Source organism: Candoia aspera, chromosome 6 (assembly GCF_035149785.1).
Source record: "Candoia aspera isolate rCanAsp1 chromosome 6, rCanAsp1.hap2, whole genome shotgun sequence".
NCBI lineage: Eukaryota > Metazoa > Chordata > Lepidosauria > Squamata > Boidae > Candoia > Candoia aspera.
Genome location: NC_086158.1, coordinates 41,125,708 through 41,151,273, shown reverse-complemented (window position 1 = coordinate 41,151,273; position 25,566 = coordinate 41,125,708). Strand labels below are relative to the sequence as shown.

Sequence of the window (25,566 nt, the reverse complement as noted above, 5' to 3'; positions counted from 1 at the left end):
AAGAGGGTAATGTTGAGTGTTCCTGTTCTCAAGAAATCATCAGTGGCCAATAATCATATGGGGGCAAGCTGCTGGAGCACACCATGTCTCCACCACTATCTCTGCTATAAGTAACCAGAATTCACAGTATGGGGTTCTCAGGTGGGATGACCCTCTCAAAAACTTGTATGTATCCTGGCCAGTCTGGGATAGTTGGTAAGTATGCATGTGTATACACAAATGTTATAACTTTTGTTCAAGGAATAGAGGAACAAAATAGATGGAAGGAAAACTTTCATTATGTTTTTGCCTTAAGATTCTTAAGAAAGAATCTTAAATTACTTAGTTGGTTACCTAGGCTTGTTTGTTACTTAGGCCTAGATCAAAGACATGTGGTTTGCTTCTTCCAAGATCCTTGGATGGGACTGTGTCTTTCAGAGACTACTGCTGCATTTCAGTGTGACAGGAGAGCAAAAATATAAATACACAGAAAGCGATCAAGTTATTTATAGTAATTTGCATTCGATTACTATTAAATTAAGTTTAGTTTTTATTCTTGACCTGACAACTTGTCATGACTGCCTATGAGGAAATATAACCCTTAACCCCTCCAAAAGTTAAAGTCCCCCCCCACCCCCGGATCATAAAATGCCAACATTTACCACTGTGGTCATCAGCTAATACAACAGGTGTATTTTGGATGAAGTAATTTTCAGTATCAATGAAAGCAGGATGGAATTCAGTCACTGGCTGATTAATGTTGTAGTAACATCTTAATCAAAGCCCTGCATCAGAGGGAGGGTGGCTGGACATGAGAAACATGGCTTTTCTTGGCAGCAAATATTTTCCCTAGCTCCTTCCTACTCAGTTCTAGCTGAAAATGTTCTGATCCCTTGCTTTTTTGGATGCTATTTAAAACAGGACAAATATAACTTAAAAAAAAAAAAAAAGAATAATTGCCCTTTTTAATTCTGATTAAGGCTTAATCAAAATGATGTATGCCATATTACTTTTTAGCAATGCATATTTAAAATGAAGGTAATTTTGTTATTTATTTTATAAATCTACTTTTCACCATCTTGAGTATTTCAGTAGAAAACATTTTCAGTATTGACACCCTACTGGAGCATGGAGGATATGGCTAAAATCAAAGTCTGTATAGTGTCCTTTGTGACATCGCCTGAATGCTAGTCACTAGCATCAGCAGTAAACTACATTCAAACCAAAACGAGAGTAGTAGCTGCCTTTGTTTTTATGCTAAATAATTCTATTTTAACAGTACAACCAACTTTTCTTTCTAGAATGGTGCCTGCAAATCTCAACTAATGCCAACCCTTAGAATTAGTCATGAAAACTACCCTCAGAAAGTAAATAGAGAGCAAGGCATTGGCAGGAAGGGTAACAAATGGCCCTTGGTACCGATCGAGGCAAATAATCTAACTGAAGCAGATAAAGGGAACAGGGCGAGTCCATGTGGCACAGGGCAGACTTCCCATCCCATTAATGACGTGTGCAGCCACCTGTCAGTAAAAGCGCCTTTCTGTTTGACAAGTAGGCAGAGGAGATCCCAGGCCTGCTATTGTGCCTTGCAAGCCCATTTTCAAAGGAAGCCACTAGCATGTCTGTGACCATGTGCCAGTCCTTGGGCTTTATGGTATGCCTGGTAGGGGTTGCTGGAATTACTGTATCTGCTTGCATGAACCAGTGGAGCACACAGGATCTTATGAACAGTCCTGTCACATCCGTCAATACTTACCAGGGACTATGGCGTACCTGTGCTGTGGAGAGCTCAGGTTTTACAGAGTGCCGCCCATATCTGACCATCCTTGGACTGCCAGGTAGGAAATGCCGCTCAGTGTAGTTCCAAAGAGCTTCAGGAATGAAATGACAATGCGACAATGCTATTGCGTTGGATCCTACCAAGGCTCTCTCTTCTTCCCTATTTAGTCTGCTCTTGGGGCTGTGCCCTCAGAGGTCTGCATTGCCAAGCAGATCCACCTGGGCTAGTTATGCTGATTCTTTTCTTTACATTTAATAGCATCTGCTTTAAATTTCGAACAAATCAGTTATAATTAAAAAAAGAATATATTTTTTTTTCTGGTGCGTTAATTTGGGGCCAAAAAGTTGAATATATGAATGCAGAATTCACCAAGTAGTAACAGAAGCTAACATTTTTGCTATATTATTGTTCCCCAAAGTGAAAACAAAGTGGAGACATGAAAAATTAAAGATTTATAACCCTACTTCTCTTACACTAGCATTACTTAAAGTCTGTCATTAATGTTGGTTTATGTCTGTTATTTTATTGATTGGAGTCACTTTATAGGTATTCTCAGTTTTGTCCTTGAAGACCAGATCATGAAAGAACTTTTCTATGTACCTTATTCTCCTGTCTTTTAGTGAATAATTGGAAAACAGTCTGTAACTTAATGTCAAATAATAATAATAATAATATCTTCACTAAGGAGACTTGTTTCTGGAGATACTTTTTGTATTCTCCCAGACATACAAAACATACAATTTCTTTTTTTTTCTGAATGAAGTTTCTATATTTGTGCTTCCTAAATCAGTTGTATTATTTAAAGCTATATAATTATATAAACCCTGATAAACAAAGTTTCTATTACCTTCAAAAAGCAGTTGTGGTGGGGCCCAAGCAGGATGAGGCAGAAATATATCTTCTCTATGGAGAGAAGTTCCGGATCAGAGCACCACATTTGCTGCAATGAGTGCTGGGACACTGGAGGAAATCAAGGGAGATAGAAGCTAAATTGGGATCACTCCCAAGGGCATATGGAGGAACTGATTGGGGGTGCCTAACATTGTTCAGGATAAAGATCGTCCTTAGGTTTCTTCCCTAGGACAGATTTAAATTTAAAACTGATAGCTGTATTCTATTCATATAGTTCCACAAAATGTGGACTGTTGTCTTGGAAAGAGAAGAAGTGGGAAATGTGATATTTTAATGAAAGAAGTATCGCAGGCACAGTAAATGGCTAGATAACTTGTTAGAAACAGAAGCAAGTGAGAGCAATGAAACCCTATTTTTATTTAATTAATTAAAACACACACAAAGCAAGATAAGACAGCCCAGACTAAAACAACCATATTAATAAAAACAATAAACATATGCTAAACAAGATAGAGGCTCCACAGGCCTGGGAACACAGCCAGGTCTTAAGGGCCTTCTGGAACCCCAGGAGAGTGGCGCCTTCTGTATCTCTGGGGGGATGCTGCTCCAGAGGGCAGGGGCAGGCTTCTATGACATTTACTTGAGGGGACTTGGAGCACACCCACTGTGCCCAAATGTACTGGGTGGGCAGAAATGAGATAGTGCTTGACTATCTGTCCCCAATTTCATAATAAAAAATAAATGGCAACCTGGATAATTAGCTTAGACTAATGAAATGCACAGTGCACAGCCAGGCTTAGAGATTGAAAGAACACAGTTGTATGTGTATTACAGGTATAGATATGATATAGATGTAGTTGTCATTGTAGACACACACACACACATCTGTACAATATTTTTACACTGACATTTCTCTTCTCCAGTCTCCCATGATATTAGGTAGTTTGCAAAACCTGCATTAAAACAATTATAATGAGATCTCAGAATAACAGTGAAATAAAACCAAGAGATAAATAAGCTATAACCTGCTGATCTAAAATGCTGTAATTATTTTGAATCCTCAACTTATGATCAGAAAGCAACATCAGTTTGGTCCAAGTTGTTAGCCACAGCTTGATGATGTGCCAGTCAACTTGCCATAAGCCAAAAAGACTGGGATGGTGGCAGCAATGGGTAAGTGGTTGAAGCACAAAACAGGCCACGGTAATGTAGGAAGTGAGTGTGTGATTTCACCTTTGTGGGTAGATCTGAGCACGTCAGAGCATCTCAGCCACATACGTCTTCTTTGTAAAATCAAGGCGACTCAGAGTTCTATTGGAAAACCAGATGAAATCTCTCTTCTTAGCCACCTTATATCTTCCTGAACAAATGTCCCTGAGTGATTTTTTGGGGGGTGGCGGCTGCAGAATGACAATGTTTTAATGCAGGGTTCCTCAACCTTGGCAACTCTAAGCTGTGCGGACTTCAACTCCCAGAATTCTCCAACCAGAGCTGAAGTCTGCACGGCTTAGAGTTGCCAAGGTTGAGGAACCCTGTTTTAATGTATAGGTGATGTGATTATCTGTTCATTTGTTGGCTGAAGGGAAATCCATTTTTAGTACCCAATGTTTAACATTCAAAATAACAAAACAAAGGCAGCTGTGAGGTAAAATATGAAATGTTGTACTGTACCTCATTTCCCCAGGCTCTTAAAGTAAGAAAGAACCACTTGGGAACAAAGCATATATTGAGAGATATAGGAGACAAAGCTATCACAGATTCCTTGGCCAAGGTAACATCAGTCCCCAAGCCAGGAGTGTTTTCTGCAAGATTCAGCACCGTGTACATCTTTTTAATTAACTTGTCATCCTAAAGTCTTTACACACAAAATCAATTAGCATGTAAATTCCTCACCCATGGAAATGGGGAAACCTTTTGAATATTTTTTCTGTGTGCTATGCGTGTGTTTGTGTTTCCATACATATTTGTCTTCATGTTTATTTCTACTTCATAAGCATAACTCTTAGGATAAAGGGAGTGTGTCTGTCTGTGTATCTATGCATGTACATTATGCTTATACTTGAATTTGTCTATTTGAGGGACATTCTAATTTTTGAAGGGATGAAGAAACAGAAATTCTTTCCTCTTGTATCATTGTGTGTATTTCTAATCTCTTGAGTATAGACACAAAATAATAGTCTTTCCAATGGTGTAGCTCCATTTTTAGTGAAAGGAATAAAGTGGGGTTTGGGCTATGATAAAAATGTCTTTTCCACCAACTAGAACAAATAATGGAGAACGAAAGCAAATAAGTATAAATAATCAAATTATAACAATGGTCACTGCTGTAGCACTATAAAATCCACAGTTCAGAGGAATAAGCTTACCTTAACTGAGTCCCACCCACTTCTGTACAGTATTAGAGCTACTTCACTCACTTGGACATAGTTAATGGGTCTGCCAGTATTTCTATTATGAAGCCCTATTTATTATTCTGACAATGGCAATTTATATTATGAACAATAGTGTCATAGTGAATAAAAACAGTAAGGCTGGAGTAGAGTAGCCAGGCAACCTAAATGCATTTGCTTTCTGTATTATCTTTCTATACAACCTCCCTCCCACTCTACAGTTCCTATTTTCAAACAAAAACATCTTTGATTTTTTTTTAAACACTGTACTTTTCTAAATTATTAGTAGTTTACTAAAAAAAAAAAAAGATATGCTAGTGAGGAATATATTTGAAAAGGGAAAAATGTCCCTTTTTAGCATCACATTCCTCAAGCTGTTTATACTACAGTAGAATATTCAGTAGTCACACCTGTGCCCGGAGGATTATACCCCAAACCAATACATGCTTAGCTAAGCAGGAATTAATTTACCCCAAACAATCAAGTTTGCTAGTACTTGTTCCCTCTCTTTCCACATCCCATGTCCTCCCCCAGCCCAGGTAGTAGAATTTGCCATTAACTAGTTATTCAGAATCCATCTACTTTAAAGTAAATCTCACAGATGTCTTACATCCTGATCAATAAGTATAGAAATCTGCAGGAATTTCAGTAGGCTATTTCAAATCAAAGAAGAGTCACGGGACTGTAATTGTTGCCCCTACTGTCAGAGTCTTCCACCTTGCTCTGCCAAATACCAGAGTGCTACTTGTATTTACTTGCATGAACATACAATTTTGCTTAGGGGACCTTGTTTTATCAGGGGGAATGTTTGCTTTTAGGCTGACCACAAATGGAAGCAAAGAGATATAACATTTTTTTTGCAGCACTGATATAGTATCCCTTGAAATGCTCCCTCCAGTCTGAAGATATATTGACTCTTGAAAATGGCACTTGATGGAGCTCCATGAATTTATCCAGTCCCCCTTCCAAACCATCAAATTAGTGCTGTGATCCTAATTTATTGTAATCAGTCCCACAGGTTAAGAATGGGCTGTGTGAAGAAGTGCTTCCTTTTCCCTTTTTTGAACAGGCTCCCAGTCAGCTTTATTGAATGACTTTAGCCCTAGTGTTTTGGAAGAGGGTGAAAAAAAAATTCTCCCTATCCACTTTCTCCATGCCATAGACCATGTCCTTCTCCATTGTCTTTTTTTTTTTTTACAAACTAAAGAATCCCAAATGCTTTAGTTTTTTCATAACAAAAATATATAATCTCCCATTTATTTTGGTTCTCTGAATTTCTTTCCAGGTGTCTTATATCCTTTTTCTAGGGTAGTGACCACAACTGTATGCACTATTCCAGAAGTTAATGTACTATAGATTTATATAATAGCATAACTAAGTTAGCTGTTTTGTTTTCGGTCCCATTCCCAATGATTCCTAGTGGAATCTGTTGCACATTGGTATTCACATAATACTTCTTTTCACCACAAAAAGAAAAATGTTGTTAGCCTTAGTTGGGTCCACACCTTACACAACATCCCCTGCTCATGTTAAGGGCAAAATACCAATCAATTTTGGCATAATTTGGCTAGTCTTCCACAAGTGCAATCAAACCCAGTTTTACTCCACGCATGTTCATGATATTTATGCAAGCTAGGATCTTTTATTTAGAGTCTACCTTGCAAATCAACATACTGTTGTCTGCATCCCACCAACTAGGACATACTTGCAGTGCATGCAGTGTACCGACACAGAATAAATTATTTGAAATGAAGAGGAAGACTGAGAAAGTCATGGTTGGATGGAGCTGATGAGATTCTCAAAAGAAGAGAGAAGTTTAAGAACAAAAAGCAATATTTGAAGCAGTGTACAGATGTAGTAGAAATAAAAATGGTTTGCAAGGGTAGAAAGACATGGAGAGTTATATTAAATGGTGTTGCTGTAAACTTAAGAGTTGGTTAATATTCCTTTTCTCTTATCTCTTGCCTTTAATTTATTTTGATTCTACTTCTTATTCTTTTTATGTTACATGTAATATTGAAGGCACCTAATTGGAAAATGATGCAGTGAATAGATTAAAATTAGGACTATAAAGTAGTAAGAAGTACTATAAAAATGATGAGTAAGAAGACAAAATTCAACATATAAATCCCAATGGATTTAAAGAAAGCAGAACACTTCTATAAAACAATGGATGAATGGTGCCATAAATGAATTGTGACACATATTCACAAACCTGAAACCTGCTGCTAAACTTCCTCGGTGAGGATTTTGCTTTGAGTCTATAAGGTTTTTTGTTAAGGTAATGATATAACACAGCTTTAAATAAAATTAATTACAACATTTAGTTCATCATGGATCTTTCCATGACTTCTTCCATGAAGTTCAAGACTGACTGAACCAACACTATTAAAAACTATTTCATTTGCCTTTCAGTATTTAAACTGTACTTTTCCTTCCAAATGAAGCCCAAAGTATGGCAGTTGTCAAGGACCTATTATCTGACATACAGTGTTATCAAAACAAAAAGCAATGTAAACAACAAAAGGATAAATAATCTATCAATAAAGCTGGCATTAGTGTTACCAATCATATCAAAATTAACATAATATTGTTTAATACAACTATCCTTCCCCTATGGACTTACCTACCCATTTTGCAGCATTCTCAGGATTCTTGATCAACCATTTTTATGGATCAGATATTATATTTGCCTATACTTCTGCAACATCATCTTTGATTCCAGATTATAGATGTCACAAAATTATTTCCAGATTTCTTTCCTTATCTTTCTTGGTATTCCATGTATTTTTTTTAACCATTGTTGATCCTCACAGGCACCCTTCCCCAATATTCTTCCTTATAGTTAGGTTCTTATAAATATTGGTATGGTATCATTTTGTGGTGAGAAAATGGTCACAATGATGATCATTAATTTAAAGAGTCAGATTCCCGATGGCAATACTTGGTTATGGTCTAGTGTAATTAAGAGGAAAAAAAACTATTAAGTTCATGAAAGATGTCTAAAATTGTAGTTGCTGTATTTGTCACTCATTTGAAACATCATGGCAATTCAAATTAAAAATAATTCATGCTGCTTTTACTGTGTGTGTGTGTGTGTGTGTGTGTATACAGTATGTATAGCAGAAATGTTCAAAGACAGTATTGAACTTCAGCTTTTATAATCCTTCACCACTGGTTGTACTTGCTAGGAATAGAGGGAGTTGAAAATGGAGACTATTTGCAGGACCACACACTCTCCATCCTTGACAGAGGTTATTAACAGAATGCAAACTGGTCACTCTATAAGTATAGCAAATCATTCCAGATTGTGGAATCCTTCAATATCACCGGTCCCATTCTTACACTGTTTTTGCTGTGTTTTATGGAATATTCAATGTCCAATGTGGATACATGAGGGACCAATGCAAATTAATACTGGTCCCCAGTGTGGGGCAGATGGGCAGTAGTAAAAAATTGATAAATAAATAAATAATAATACTCCTATACATGTAGAGTGTGATGATTAGATCTGCTCTCAGAATTAACTTCTACGTGGATCCTGACAATTTAGCCTTAAAGACCTAACCTAAGTGGTCTTCAAATTTAAGGAATTATTTCATATTTTTCTTTTTAAAAAATCAGATTATCTCAGGGGTTGTAATTATTCATGTTTCACTCTTCAGGAGGGTGGGGAAGACTTATTTTTTTCAGGTTTGAACTGGCTGGATGTCACCCTGTGGGAGTATGCTGTATTTGTTAAAAATAAAGTCAACATGAGTTAACAGGTAATTTCCTAGGAGCAGCGATGATAACATTCAAATGTCCCAGTGGGTGCAGTGATTAGTATCAAAGACATGTTTGTCTGAGGAATGGGCTGATAAAAAAGGTGTGTGTTGCTGAAACTGGGATTAGGGTGTGGTTTTCTGACAAAGGACGTGCTGTATGAATTTGAATGTACAGCACAGTAATTGTTGACGGATACAGAAGGGTGACTTCATAATGGGACTCTTCCCCCATCATTCTTCCTATAATTTGTTACTTGGAACTCAGGATGAAGAGTAGCTTGTAACTTAATTCTCATTGTCTTCTAATAAGAGTTTTAATAGATACTGTGATTTAACTATATGGAATGCCTACCTGACTTAGGAAACAACTTTGTATCAAATCTGACCATTGAGACCATGAAATATAATTGTCTCAGCATAAGGATATCAACAGTTAGATATCAACTGAGCATCACTTTACTGCACATCTTCCTCCTGATATCCCTTTATAAGGCTGGAGGATACATAGGCTGCCTGCAGCTCTTCCACAGCTTCTTTCCAAGTTTCCAAGTCCATTTCCAAGTCCATTTAAGCCCAGTCTGCACTGTGGATAATACTATTTACAGTTTTTCACCAAATTTTAATAACAGACTGTATTAAGTAAACATTAAAAGATAAGATGAATCTGTTCCACCTTCAAATGGAAAGGACAAATTGTTTCTGTGGCTGCTTCCTTCCAACAAGCCACACCGAGAGTCTACTGCTTGGCAGAAGACATTAGAACAGGAGGATTGTCTACTGAAAAATATTTGTAGTTTACACAAAAAAGTTTTGACCATACCTCCTTGGGATGGCAGTGCTAGTCACCCACCCATTGTTACTGGTGTTAGCATGATTTATTACATTATTTTAGAGCTATGTGCTTCTCCATAACTGAATTCCACATTGATTAGTTTTCCTATGGTCTTATTTATCAACATCAACATAATTTGGTTTTTTATAAGCTTTTAGACTGCCTTTCTTGTAATTTATGTTATTTTGTAACAAATAGCAATTCACAGAGAGCATCCACAGATTAAATTTGTTTTCTGATAATATGTTTTTTGATTGGCTATGCTGACTGGCTGCCATTTTGTGAGTGTACCTAAATTCCAAATAGCCCTAAAAATGTGCCTATCTTTAGCTTGTGGGTACATTAAATATGTCTGTATTGGTTCCCCTCCTAGAAGTTATTTAATCTTTTTACCAAGACTAATTGATTCTCACATGCTGTAACATTTTGAAGCTTCAGTGGTAAAATACCATTTTTGAGATTATATGAGGTGCTATAAAAGTATTTCTTGTTGAGAGATATACATGCCCACAAACTTGGAAAAAATGCAGAAGATCTGCAAGGCACAGAAGCTTAGTTCTGCCCATCACCAGAACTTCATGCTGGATTTCCTTCTAGGTCATTGCTGAAGTACTAGCAGCTTCTTAGATCAGAGGACTGATGAGCTGAAATCCAGGGTGCCCTTTAATTCACCTCAAAGCAGCTTGGCATATTTATGTCACTCTGAAGAGCTACTCACTAAAGAGAAGAATTAGGGTTCATGTCCTAACTCCCACAGTCTTTATGTCTTTCTGAAGAAGAGGTTTTTTTAAAAAAGTTATTCTTCCACATATGATGTGTTTGTACATTGATCTATGGCTTCATACACCTATATTTATGGAACTGTGGATGAATGCTACAGTCATGCATATCTTCCATTCCTCCAATTACATGAGGCAGGAAGGAACATGTGAGCGAAGTCATTCTCCATTGCTCTATAAACCACAGTTTATGAACATGTGGTCTGAATACAGTCATAATATGCTCAGTTAAGGCTGAGCTACTATGGCAATTCTCTGATGATACATTACATTTCTTCAGCCTGGATCATGAAGACCCATTTCAAGGCAACATTTTGCCATGGAGGCTCATTGGATGACTTTGGATCAGTCACTGTTTGTCAGCCCAAGTTACTTACAGGGTTATTGTGGGGAAAAATTGGAAGAGGGAGTGCTTTGTATGGAATCAAACACATCTGGAAGACAGCTAGTTTGGGGAATATTGGGGTAAGATACTGTCCCACTTGAATCAATCAATTAATCAACAGGTACCATTGTTTCTGGACAGCCAGTTTGGTATAGTGGTTAAGGCAGCAAGGTAGAAACTGGGAGATTGAGAGTTATAAAACCAACTGGGTGACCTTGGGATAGTTACTCTCACTCAGCCCTAGGAAGAAGGCAACGGCAAACCAATTCCAAAAAACCTTGCCAAGAAAACTGCAGCGGCCTGTCCAGGCAGTTGCCAGGAGTCAATGCTAAATCAAAGGTGCTCCCTCCTGAATTGTTTCAATTATTAATTTTTAGTGATGCATAAAGTTAGTGCAGCTCCTATCTTATGTACTTGTCTTGATAATTTAATTTTATTTATTTTTGAATGGTTACAACATTACACTTTGGAATGAAAACCATTTCAAAGCAATTGTAACCATGTACACAATATTAGGATGGAAAATGAATAAAAAATAGCAGGGAACATTGAAAATATATTGAGTTTGGTAAAAGTGCTGAAATCTAGCATATAATTGGAGATTATTTTGTAAATTCAGTGGTGAAGTTAATTATTGTTTAAGAGAATGCCTTGAAAGATAAACAAACTAGATCTTCTTTAAAAGCAATTACTTAATGAGGCATCCCTTTGCTTTAAAATTGCCCTATCAGGCTGACTAGCCAAGTTTCTTTCATGGGGAAGAAATGTTAGTAGGGTTTTGGATGCTGGTTTCAAAATGTGAATAAACCAGTATGGGAGAAAATAATCTTTAAAGTAATTTATTTAAAATTAATCCCAGCATTTTAAAGAGTCATGCAACTAATACAAGGAAGGTCAATCACATGAGTCTATCACTTAGAGCTCACTAATATCTGTTGCGTGCATTTTGCATCAAGTTAAAATTAGTGACTAAATCATGGTTCATTCTGAATGTTATGAGTATATTGATAACTGAGATAAGGCAAACTCTGTACAGACAGGGCTACAGTTAGAGAACTAATCATAGCTGGTAGAAAGTACTTTTGACTATTTTTCTGGGTGAAAAATAGAGACAGCCTTATAATGCTTTAGGATGCCTTTCAGCCACCCCCAGTCTGCAACATGAGCTTACTGAATGAGATCAATTGCAGAAATTATGGGATTAGGGCTGGAGCTGCATTGTGTCTTTTGTGGGCCCTAGGCACTTTTGCCTTCATGGGCCCCTCCCTCCATAAAAATAATAGTGTTAAAATTATATTTCATATGATTTTCAACATTTTCTTGGTGGCATTTAATATATGACTGAGCTTTTAATTTGAATTGTATGTATATGTATTAGTATTTATGTATTTGTATTCTGTTTATTGTGTATATTCTCAAGGCCGAAAGACAAGGCATGAAATTAAATAGCTTCTACTTCATTTTTATTCTTTCTGATTTAAACAAATTAAAACATTTTCATGGGCCCTAGACACTGTGCCTATTATGCCTAATAGAGACATCAGTCCTGGTTGGGATACTCCTACAAACAAATGTCTTAACTGTTCAGCTCGTCTATGTAAGAACAGCTGCTCACACATTAATGTTTATTTTCAGAATGTGCATATGAAATATTGGAGATGTGATGCCAGGGTGAAGAATAAAAGCATGGCTATAGTCCTCTTTTGACATGGTTGTGCCCAATGGGTGGGAAATTTGTGAATAAGCTCAGGGGAACTCCTAAACTGTACAATTGGCTGGTTACAGAGATGACTCTCCTCATTTGAGATAAGTTGTAAACTCCAGCATAGCTAGTTACCCTACAAACAATACCTCTATCTTACTTGGATTATTTTTATTGGGGTTGTTTGTTTGTTTTTCATGTTTTTATCATTTTGTGAGCTGCCCAGGGCTGTGGTTCATAATATAGACTACATAATTCTTATACATACATAAATAATTTTTTTCCTTTTCTCAAGGCCACCTCAAAGTAGTTATACCACTCTGCTTTCAGAATAATTCCCAAGATCCTAGATCACCTAATTTCTTTAATGTGGATTACAGGCTATTTTACCAGGGGTTCTAAAACTCTGGCTGTGATTTGTATAGTTATGCAAGACTTGCATCTTTTGTTTGTAAACCCTATACTTGCCTTATGCAGCGCTGGTATTGCTTTAAGACAAGTTGTCTTAATTTTTTTAGTAATTGTGCACCAGTGTGATTCAGAAATCTATAGGTTAAATTAGGGATGAGTGAAATTCTCTGTTTTGGTTTCTCTCAATTCTCATTTCATATGTTTGATTTGTTCCATTCTTGTATTAATTTGAGGGCTTTTAAAATATATTAAAATGAGTGTTTTTATGCATGTTTTTCCAAACATAAATATTTATTCTGCAAATATATCTTTTGTACATAGGAAAGTAAATTTTATTTATGTCTATAGAACAAAGTTTCATTTAATATGAAGTACAACACTTATCCATGAAACTGTAATATCAAGTGTCAAATCCATGACTAATGGTTTTTTGGCATGAAAATAATCCATCATAGCCTATTTAAATCAAAACTTTCCTTTCAGTCATTAAGATTTTGCCTATTAATGACCATTTATTAAAATGCTTTACATTTCAGTAACATATATTACAATAACTCTGAAACTTTTTGTTCTGTACCCTTCCAAAATCCTTCAAATAGGAAAGACTTAAAAACAAACATAGCATGCAGACCAAAAGTTCTTTTTCACTTTCATGAACACACTACCAGATTAGTGTAACATTACAAAAGAAATGCACAATGCTAGAGATTGATTAAGGGGGGGGGGCGGGTAGGAGAGCAACCTGCTGGAAAAATTTACTCATTGTTCATTCAGTGCAGTGATTAATAGACAGAACTGTGTCATAGTTCTATAGATAGTCCAAAATTATTATTAATTTTGATCCTTTTAATCTAGAAAACACTCTCTAAATTACAAAACCCCAGAAAATTACTACTTTAAATCCTGTGATTCTGTCTTTAATTCTAAATGGTAATAGATGCATTAAACAGCAAACGTACCCTTCAAGAGTCTCCCCAAACATCAAACTGCATAGTGTTAAACAGGAAGTGCTACCTATTTAGAACATTGTGAATATTTTAAAACGCAGCACCATACTTGGCGCAACTACAGTAATAACAACATAGAAATAATGTTACGTTACAGTGCTTTGCAAAAGTAAAATAAAATAAGGCAAAACAAGACTAGGTTTTGATCACATTATTGAGAAAGATCATTATGGGGAAAATGAACGTAAGCCTATTGTTCTTTTCTCTTTTTTTCATAATAGGCTAATTCATGGTATGTCAGGCTCATGGTGTATGCAAAGCTAAATAAGATAATTCAGTATGTGTATATATAATGATTCTACAGTACAGTTTATCAGATAAAGTTGCCTGTCAGTTGATCTAGATGGACTATTGGACCAACTAGCAAGAAAAGTTCTAGTTTCTAGTCTAGTGCCACCAGGTTGAAGCACTCAACAGTTTCACCAGGACTGAAACTGCTTTATCTTGTAAAAACAGGTTGAGCAAACAAAACTTATTAATGGAAACCATTTGATAAGAGCTGCCACAAATTGCTGGTACAGTGACGGGGACTTTGGTGTTACCTTAAGCTTTCCTAGCAGAAGGAGATATCATGTCTACCACAATTTGCCAAGTGATGGGCTTTTGTGTCTCAGCCCTCGGGTTTGCTGGCTGCATTGTGGCCACAGCGATGGATCCATGGAGTACCCAGGATTTATACAATAACCCAGTGACATCGCTATTCCTGTATCAGGGGCTTTGGAGGACTTGTGTGAGTCAGAGTTCGGGTCTAACTGAGTGTCGGCCTTACTATACAATCCTTGGGCTTCCAGGTATGGCCAAAGCTACCCCAGAGATACAATGAAAACAAAAGCTTTTTGTAGACTGGCAAATACAATATTTTAAAAGGGTTGTTAATATAAATGGATATTGTATTGACTACAATGAGTAGATATATGTACTTATATGTGTATTGTTGTCATTAAAAAACTGGGGCATAGAAAATACTAATGTTTAAACTTAGTATTACAAAGAAAGAAATCAAAATTGGTGTAAAGTTGTTAGCTTTCTTCCTTGCACTGGTTTTTATTTGTTATATTAAGACTAATTTAATATATACTTCTTCATTGTCTACTTATATGAATATAATCCATCCACTTTCTTCTCCACAGGACATTCTATGAAAAGTAGATTGCTGGCCTTAAAATATTAGAGAATAAAATAATGTCGTTTTAATTTCATATCACTTCTGAAAGTTCAGAACTTTCCGTGATATTACTGTTGTGCCTAACTCATGAGGGTATGTAGTTGACAGAAGTTAGATGTAGACACATACCTGTTACAAAAAAAGAACTTGATCTAATATTTGAGTAGTACAAATACACTACAAATTATAAAACAACTCTGAGATTGATCAACTTTTAGAAAAAGTTCAGTGAAACACATCTAATATGCTAATAAGTTTGGTTTCGTTTGGCATGGTTTTTCTATGGGCGCATATCTCTTTGTTCTTTTATTTTATTGTTCTGGCATTTTATAGTGCAAAGTACCCACAGTGGATGGGATGTATAAATGTATGTATCTATAAATAAATAAATAAATAAATTTAATTAGTTATATATCTCATGTTAAGAATTCAAATTTGAGATTTAAATTACAAATCTAATTTACAGTAAAATTTCTAGTAGTCATATTTAAGTGCTAACATAAAATCAGTGTGGTTTGGTCTTAGCTTATCATGATATACTTTGTTTCATATTACTAAGAGGTTTTTTTTTTGCTGGATGTATTTGTTTTATCATCAGAAAGTTAATGTGTGCATGGAATCATTGGACAGGAGTAAGAGGAATAAACTAGTTCTGAGCTAGCCAGATTCTATTAAATATCTTAATATTAGTGATTTACTAACAAATTTTGCATACGTACCTGATGAAGTTCTTCATCATTTTGGTACGAAATATATTTGTAAATTATAATAATCAAACAATTACATAATCTAGTAGGTACAAAATATAGTACATTTCTTATCTAATTCCATTTAAAAAGTAACAACTTTATTCAGTGTCATACAATAACCATTAAAAGGAAATAAATTTTGTATTAGGCATTGAGAAGTTAGAAGTTATCTGTAGCAAATGAAAGATATATTTTTCTTCAGTGTCTTGGTAGAAAGGACAATTAAATCAGTAATGAAGAAGATCTTTCATCTGGTCATGCTGGGAAGAGCAGAAATAATATGGGATCTTAATAAATATGCCTTCTAGAATTACTAGAGTCATCATCTCAACACTTCCAAGATATGGAAATCTCTCTCTGACCTTTTATTAATTTTAAACATTGAATTATTACTGGAGCAATAGGAAAGAAGTAAGTCACCCCAAATTGAATTAAAATCTGTCCCTAACAAGCAATTTGCCCAATATAATTTTGAAAAAAATAGCATATAAACATGCAGCTCATCTAGTGATTAACAAAGTATGCCTGTAAACTCGTGTTTTTCAGTTCTTATCTAGATATTTTTTTCTGAATTTACAGTCCTGTGTCATACATGTCTTTACAGAAGTAGGATCCAATACTTGTTAAGGGATTTTCCACCAATTAAGTATGTACTGGATTCTACTCTAGCACAACAGTCCTAAATTGGGTTAGAAAAGAGTAGCAAAACAGTGGATCTCTTGCTTCTCTCCCAGTGTATGGAAGCAATAGGTCAGAACATGTTTTTTATCTGGCAGATACTGTATGTTTGCTTCTTTCGTATCAGTAGTAATGGCGCAAGGGCTGAAGTTGATGAGGTGTGAACCCCTGTTTTTCATGCCAGAGAGAGAATGAATTTATAAATAAGGGACTAATGGCTGAGACTTCCAAGGTCAGGAAAAGAGCAGCCAAATACCTGTTAACCTGAAAATGTGGGAGGAAGATGTACCGGATTTATATCTGCCACAGGTTTCCTAGATGCAGAACATTTTCATCTGAGAACTACACTGGTTACTAATTGGCTTCCAGGTAGAATTCAAGGTGTTGTTTTTCACATTTACGGCACTTCATGGTTCCAGCCCTGAATACCTGCAGGACTGCCTTCTCCAAATAACTTCTGCTTACCTGATAACATTGAGTAGAATGGGGTCTGTCCATGTCCCCTTGCTCGGGGATTGCTATTTGCAGGGGCCACAGAAGCATGACTTTCCCTCCTTCGGAACATCAAGATCTGGTTGTTCCAATAGGTTTTTGGGTTGAATTGGTGTATGGTTTAGCAATGAAAGGAGTACAAACCTATAAAATGTAGGATAGGGTTGATGCCAAATTCTACTCAAAGGAGAATTCCTAGTTGATTTGAGGGTACTGGACAGGAAGTTTCTTTTCTCTGCCATTCAATTGTGTCTGATTCTTGGCGACTGCCTTGACTAGTCCCTGCAGTTTTCTTGATTTCAGAAGATTTCAGAAGTGGTTTGCCATTGCCTCCTTCCTTGGGCTGAGAGAGAGAGACTGGCCCAAGGTCACCCAGCTGGCTTTGTGGCCAAGGCAGGACTAGAACTCATGGCTTCCCGGTTTCTAGCCTGATGCCTTAACCACTCCACCAAACTGGCTCTTGGACAGGAAATACGTGGCGACATATTCCACTAAAATCTAGTGTTTCCAAAAGGCTTTGGTGGGTTTATCTTCCTCCTCTGCTTCGTTGTAAACACATTTGTTTATGAGGTGAATTATTGGGCACTGTGTTCATTGGATATAATTATGATACATGTAATAAGGATACTGTAGCTTGAACACTATGATATAGTAAATGAAGCCTATATGAAAAATATGGTCTCAAATCCTGGTAAAACCACAATTCCCAGCTGCATTTTGCTCACAGATACGTTGTACCTTACTTGTAGACAGCATCCATAATACTTTGTATTTAAGAAATCATTATAAATGCTCACTAATAGAATCTTTATAGATTGTAACAAATTTCTTCTTACAGAACATGTTCCTGCTTTGAAATCTTTGATACTTTTCAGTACTGAATTATTAAAATAAATATAACATTATATTAATGATTATTTAATGACCAAATAATATATTTCTTTGGAGGAGAGAAGCATTGGAAGCCTGATATGGATATAAAGATCAGAATTTGGTTATGCCAGCTTTCTACAGGTTGGAAAAGAACAGTAACAAAAACCAAGGGACATTTCAGGGGCTAGGCGCAATATGCAAACACAGAAGATAAGAGATATGCACACAGGCTTACAATCTAACTGTTGTTCTACCAGGAAGAATGGGTACCCGTGGAAAGAGGCTATGAATGTGGATTTTTTTAAAAGGGACTTCAAGCAATTGCTTCATAATCCAACAGCCATTTCCTTCTTTCCTATGAATATCCTACACTAGCCTTGCCTAAGGTTCAGTCTAGTCCAGCATCCTACTGCTGACTATCAGCTAGACACTGCCAGATACTTCCAGGAAAGCAACAAGCAGACACTCCTAGGAAACCCACTGCCCGATAGTTCAAGGCAGCAGAGATTCTGCTTGTGGCATACCAGCAACTGGCATTCATTGAGAAAATGCCTCTGAAGATTATAATGGTGAATAGTTTTCCTGTATCTACTCTCTTCTTTAAAATCCCTCCACACTAATGACCATGACCATATCTTGTGTTAGCAAACTGATCATTCAGCTCTCTCTCCAGTAATTCCTACTGATCCCAAGTCTAAGGTGAAAAAAAAATGTGGCTGAGAACCAGATTACTTCATTTTTATGTACATAGTTGTGAACAACGTTTTTACATATTGATTCACTTGGGGCTCTTCTCCATCTTTCACTTTCCTATTCTTTTCTTCTTTTTTTACAGCGATGCTCCAGGCTGTAAGAGCACTGATGATTGTGGGCATTGTACTGGGTGTTTTTGGTCTTCTGGTGGCTACTTTTTCCCTGAAATGCTTACGGATGGGCAACATGGAAGACTCTTCAAAGGCAAGCATGACTTTGGCTGCCGGAGTCATGTGCATTGTGGCTGGTGAGTTAGGGTTTATAGTGGGCCCCAAGATGCCATCTGTTCTTAAAGGGAGGATTAAAATTAAGAGATGGAGAACATTTTAAAAAGTTACAAGTCTCACGGACTGCTAGTTGGCTAGATTTCCCCACTTCTCAATCACTAAAAATTGCATTAGGTTCTGATAATCTTAGCAGGCTACCTTTCTTATATCCATTCCAAACAGGCTTTTACAGCCTTAGTAATGATGCTTTGATAGGTCTTACGAGGGCCAATATAATAAGATCACATCTGAGCCACTTTCTGATATTTGAGGCTGAAAAGAATTGTGATAAAGGGGATTTTATGTTGAAAAGGTCACTACATGCACCATCCTCCCCATTCAACTTCAAAAATTAACCAAGCTACCACCATTTCAGACTCCATCCACTGCTAGCCCACTACCCTGTGTAGATTTCAGGGCAGGGGGATGGAAAGGATTGTTGTCTGCCTATTTCATACAATGTCACTTATCTTGCTTATAATGATTTATTCCATTCTGTACCCATTGATCAAGCAATCAATTTAATGTGGATTAACTTTTAATGCTGTTTTAACAGCATTTGTTGAGAATATAACTGACAAATTATTTCTGCATGGCATGGTGTTGTCATGAAGCAGAGCTCCCCTGGATGTTCTAAGTGCAATATAGTATCATAGAATGGAAGGGTTGGAAGGGACCTTGAAAATCATCTAGTTCAATCCCCTGCTGAGTACAGGAATCTACTATAACAGCATCCAAACAGATGGTCATTCAGACTCTGTTTAAATGCCTGTGTTGAAGATGAGTCTATCATCTCTGAAGGCAGTCTGTTCCACTATAGAAGAGCTCTTCTTCTTAGGAAATAAGATGTCCTGATGTCCAGCCAAAACTGACTTCCTTTTTCATGTAAGTTCACTGTTTCCAGTTTTTTTCTTCTGGAATAACTCTGAACAATTCCGCCCATCTTGTGCATGATAGCCCTTCAGCACTCGAAGATAGATATAATGTCTCCTTGAATTCTTCTTATATGCTATCCTCTGGACACACTCCAGTTGTCAATGTCCTTCCTAAAATATGGTGCCCAGTACTGGATGATTATTTATTTATTTATTTATCACATTTGTCACTGCCCATCTCCTCCGACCGGAGGGACTCTGGGCGGTTTACAATACAGAATAAATATACAATAAAATTCTAATAAAATCTCATTAAGACTAAAACTAAAACAATTTCTTAACTGCTCCAGCTCATAAAATCCAGATGGCTATGATCTCTTCAATCATTACGTAGGAGGGGCACTTTAAGGCACTAGCCAACCCCAAGTATGTTGATTCTCCTCCCTGCCCCAAGCCCGGTGGCAGAGCCAGGTCTTTAACTTCCTCCGGAAGGCTAGGAGTGATGGGGCTAATCTCACCTCCGGGGGCAGGATGTTCCAAAGGGCGGGCGCTACTGCTGAGAAGGCCCGCCTCCTGGACCCCACCAGATGGAATTCTCTTATCGACAAGGTCCACAGCATGCCGTCTCTGCATGATCGGGTGGGATGGGCTGATGATACGGGGAAGAGGCGGTCCCTCAGGTAACCCGGTCCCATGCCATGTAGGGCTTTAAAGGTGATAACCAATGCCTTGAATTGGACCCGGAAGCAAACTGGTATCCAATGCAGCTCACATAGCAAAGGTGTTATGTGCGCCCTTCTAGGGGCGCCAAAAATAGCCCACGTGGCTGCATTCTGGACCAGCTGAAGCTTCCGGGTACTCTTCAAGGGTAGCCCCATGTAAAGTGCATTGCAGTAGTCTATATGGGAGATAACAAAGGCATGAGTGACTGTCCGAAGGGCTTCCTGATTATATTATAGGTCCAGTCTGACCATCACAGAATAGAGAGGAACAATAACTTAATGCTTGGTTTCTGGAAAAACTCAGGTAATGCTACTGATGTCATTCAAAGACACCTGCATTTGCTCATATATAGTACTTCAATGTACAGTGTACAATTAGACATCAAGCAAACTGGGCACCTTTTCATTCACTCACATTGTTGAATGATACAAGATGTTCTTTGCTGAATCAGATGTACAGCATGTCTATATTTCAGTATCCTATTCAGCAATAGATAAGCAAAGGTCCATAGGACTCCCATAAAAAGAACATGAAGATAATAGGTCACTGTTCCTTCCCAGCAGCAGATAATCAGGTTTGTGGGTAGACTAGTAGCCATGGATACTCTTAAACTTCATGAGCATTACAGTGAAGTAAAAGCAAAATTGTGTGAGCACATTTCCTGACAAATATAGCTTATATCTAACCCAATGGAGTTAAAAAACAGTTGCATGGTCATAATATTGCCCTATTTATGATTGCATAGTAAGTTAAAAAAAAAATCAGTTTTGACAAACTACAATCTCATTGTGTCTGAGACTAAGAATCTCTATTCTGTCTGATAGGCCTCTGTGCTATCTGCGGAGTTTCTGTTTTTGCCAACATGCTTGTCACAGACTACTGGATGTCAACAGCTAATATGTACCAGCCAGGAATGATGGAGTCACTCCAAGTAAGGTAATTTCAGACCACAATATTTAGAAGGAGAATGTTACCACTGGTTTCCTAATATCATCACTGAAACAGTAAGCTCGTTTTAATAATCTTTTCTCTCTCCATGTAATGGGCTATGAGAATAACCTTGAGGAACAGGAGGAAGAGCCACAACCAAGACAACAGTCAGATAAAATAAATCTGAGTCCAAAGCAGAAATGTAATTTGAGAAAACATCTCAGATTTGACCAGGCTTTACCTTCCCTAGTTTTCTTATAGATAAAGGCAAGGAGGGGGGAGGCACTTTCAGACTTGCAAGATTCTGCTACTGTAACCCTATAATAAAAGTAATATTCATATTCATAATTTTCATTTCCTAGTCTGGTCTACCTAGAAGGGCTGACACTCCCCAGAGAATTTTGGAGATTATAGTTCTGCAGGAGGATCTCTCAACATGGATCTCACAACAAGACTAATCTAGAGATTATTATGAAACAGAATCCAACAATTCTTTGATTCAGGATAATTAAACCAGTATAAATATAATTTACTTTGTAGATTGTATATTTAGTTTTCTAAATGTGACAGTTCTTTCAGAACGTCAGGAGGGTGTTTTCTGCCACCTTTTCTGAACATCTTAGCAAATCCTTTCACAAACTTCAAGTGTTATTGAAATAATCAAGGTTACCAATGTAACAAAGCAACTTGTATCTACAAGGATATAGAAAAAGAGAATATAAACAAAATTAAACTCACCAATTGTTTATACCAGAGTGGTAATTGTTAATAAACTGATGTAGCTCTATTGAATTCAGAGTAAGGATTGTTTCTAAGTTAGGAAGAAGTGTTCTATTTTTTAAGTATATATATATTTTAGATATAGCTTTACAAACTCTTAAACATACTGGGTTTGTTGCAAAATATATTTGTTTAGTTCATGGATATGTAACTTTTTTGTGGCCAAAGGCTTTAATTAGTGGGCTGGAAGTCACAGTCCAACAAATTGATAGGGCAAGGATAAAGAAGGGTATGAGTTTATGTCAAAACATAGATGTGTAATCCATATCCCTCCTCTCTCCCCCCAATATAGACCCCAACTCTGCTTGCTTTTTGATAATTGCTTTCCCCCCAGGTATTTGGATCCAGTTGAGTGCAGTCCCTTTTGGTCATCATTTTTTATTTTATATATTAGGTTGTTTTTTAAAATGTTTTTAATGTTTAATTTCCTGTTTATTATTTGTTTTTCTTATATGCTACCCAGAGTCAGTGTTTGAGTTGGGCAGCCCTATAAATCTATTATATTTCATATTATATTATATTATTAATAAAATTTATTAAAATTAAATAAATTGAATCCCATTATATATATGTGTGTGTGTGTATTATAATCTGGTAGCAGTTTGGAGGGAGATTCAGGGAGTCCCATCCAAGTTAATCAGGGGCTGCATACAATCCTGGGTGTTGAGGCGGTGCATTTTTGCTTCAGTCATATTGTAACCAGTGGGGCAAATTAGGTATCACAGGTTCAAGCCCATCTGATTTCAGTGCAATTAATCCAGGGTTAATTTAGCCTGACCCAGTTTCTTCAGAAAATCAATCTTTTCTCTTCATTTTGCAGATACACGTTTGGTGCTGCTCTCTTTGTAGGATGGGTTGCTGGAGGCCTGTCCTTTGTGGGAGGCATCATGATGTGCATTGCTTGCAGAGGACTGGTACCCGAAGAGACCCAGTGAGTGCCTGTTCTTACAACTGAACAATGTTTTATGAGGAAAGACTCTAGAAGATCCTTTTCTTCCAATGCCCAGTTTTTCTACCTTTTAAAAAAATTATGAGCCACCTCTATAGAAAGAGGAGGAAAAATAAATCTCAGCAATAACAGTGACCAAAGAACATTTAAAGTCAGAAGCAGGAGATAATCAAGACAGGACTGAAATTATGGTTCTGGAAACAATATGGCATATACATTTGTTAATGCATTAGCTTTTTGCATAATATTACCCTCTTCCTTCTAGTTGACTGATTTAGTAAATATCCAGTAAAGACCGAATTGTCCAACTACTGATGTTTTACATTAAAAGGTGCACCATTATGTAGCACTGTAGTAGTAGTTATGTACCATAATAGTACTAATAGAAATACCTGTAATTCAGACTCCTGGAAAGCTACTCTTAGGGTGGGAAATAGAATACTGTAGATTATTAATACATATTCAAATATAATTCAGGCAGATAACCTATTCTATTCCTGAATTATCAGATGGACAATGAGTTTGTAGAAATGCAGTTTTGGACATGCACATTTCTTCCCATAATATTATCACAGTAAGACCAGCTCTTTAGTGATGAAGCTTGACTTTATGTGGCTAACCCATCCATTCCCTGTGAAGCTGGCAAAACTCCACAGAGACAGTCCCTTTCCCTTTCCCAGCTGATCATCTATCATCTTGGTGGTATGGAACATTTTGTTATTTTAACTGGCTTTATTCGCTTTCCTGTAATGCTTGGGGCAGTATTATGTTAGGCAAATGCGGCAATGTGAGAAAATCGAAGTAGTGGGTAGCTTCCTGGCACTGCCATTGTTGCCCAAGCCTATGATCAAGGGTGGGACAAACTGTGACATTATTGTGTTTGGAGTCTCTCAGTTGGCTGGAGATGATTGTTTGGCTAGTTCTAAAAGGGTACATAATACTTTTTTTTTTTTTGCTGTTCAATCATGTCCGATTCTCAGCAACTGCAGTCCCTGCAGTTTTCTTGGCAAAATTTCAGAAGTGGTTTGCCATTTGCCTCCTTCCTAGGGCTGAGAGAGAGGGACTGGCCCAAGGTCACCCAGCTGGCTTTCATGCCCAAGGCAGGACTAGAGCTCACAGTCTCCTGGTTCCTAGCCCGTTGCCTTAACCACTAGACCATACTGGCTCTCTCCACACAATACATACTTAGTATCAATTCATTGTGAGTGTGTAACGATATATGGGAAAGACTGTGGGAGACTGGGCAAAGAGACGCTGCCAAGGGAACGGTCAGATAAGAAACAGAATAGCCTGCAGCTGGATAGTGGGTGGGGCAAGAGGCTCAGAAGTGACCCTCCCTAATTTCTTGGGCTGTAAAGGAGACGGAGAGAAATATACTTTCAGACCTGCAAGATTCTGTCAAGGTAGCTTTACAGTAAAGTAGAATTAGCTCATCTGGTTGTGATTCCTACCTGGTTCACTCCGTGATGCCGACAGAGGGCCATTAATGTTATATTAGTTATGGAGACACTGGATATTTATAAAGTGTAGAGAACTATACTGCAGTCATTCTATGAAAAGGACAGTGCAGATAACTCCAGCATATCCTGTTACCTTCCACTTCCACTAAATGACACCTTGATTTACTTCTCTTTCAGTTACAAGGCAGTCTCCTACAAGTCTGCTGGATATAAATCTGGAACTGCTTATGAAACCAAGAAGACTCCAGTAATGGATAATAATACTGTCAAAAGTGATGAAGGAAGACGTTCCTACCCTTCAAAATATGACTATGTATAGAAACTGTCCTGTTATGATATATAGTTCCACACTCTACTTATAAAACTTCAACTGCAGTCCAAACCAAGAGCAAAGTGCTAATGGCGCTTATCTAGCTTTCAATTATTCCTGGGTTTGCCCTTATGATGCTGGAAATCTCTTCTCCAGTTGTTTATAAATGTTCACTTTGTATGACTGTAAATAGATCCTGATGTCATAGTAAGCTTGAAATGAACTGAATTTTTCCCCCTGCAAATAATTGCTTCTTGTTCAAAGGAAAATTGAAGACATTCCTTAGCCAATTTACTATATTTTAAATAGATGTAATTATATAGTAAAAACTGGAACATCATTGCAGTGTACAATGTTGAATCCATTTCAGATTCATGCTGGCTAGGGAATTCTGGGAGTTGAAGTCTATACATCTTAAATTTGCCAAGTTTGAAAAACACTGCTTTACAGTATTGGGCATATCTTGTTAATCTATTCCAGAGGTTTCCCTAAATCACTCAGAATTCAAATCCAAGTGAAAAAAACTATTTTAGTTTAATTTTTAAAAATAATATGTAAACATTAGAATTAATTAGGATGAACATGAATTAGGCTTAATTGCTAAAACAAATACACTTGCTCTCAGAGGAAATTAAGTCCTACTCCACTTTCTTCTTATTTCATTATATTCATCCACTCT

The 25,566-nt window shown here is 37.1% G+C and overlaps 1 protein-coding gene across 2 annotated transcripts; it reads left to right on the top strand.

The window, feature by feature from the left end:
* The first annotated feature begins 1,529 nt into the window (after positions 1-1,529).
* CLDN18 (claudin 18) lies at positions 1,530-25,566 on the top strand. 2 transcript variants are annotated; one of them, XM_063306122.1, is made up of 5 exons: positions 1,530-1,817; positions 18,677-18,841; positions 21,283-21,394; positions 22,989-23,099; positions 24,755-25,566. In XM_063306122.1, exons 1-5 carry the CDS (start codon positions 1,598-1,600, stop codon positions 24,894-24,896), a joined length of 750 nt encoding a protein of 249 aa, XP_063162192.1. In that variant the 5' UTR covers positions 1,530-1,597; the 3' UTR covers positions 24,897-25,566. The 2 variants fall into 2 exon arrangements, with proteins under 2 accessions (XP_063162192.1, XP_063162191.1); XM_063306121.1 differs by lacking the exon at positions 1,530-1,817 and adding an exon at positions 14,416-14,675.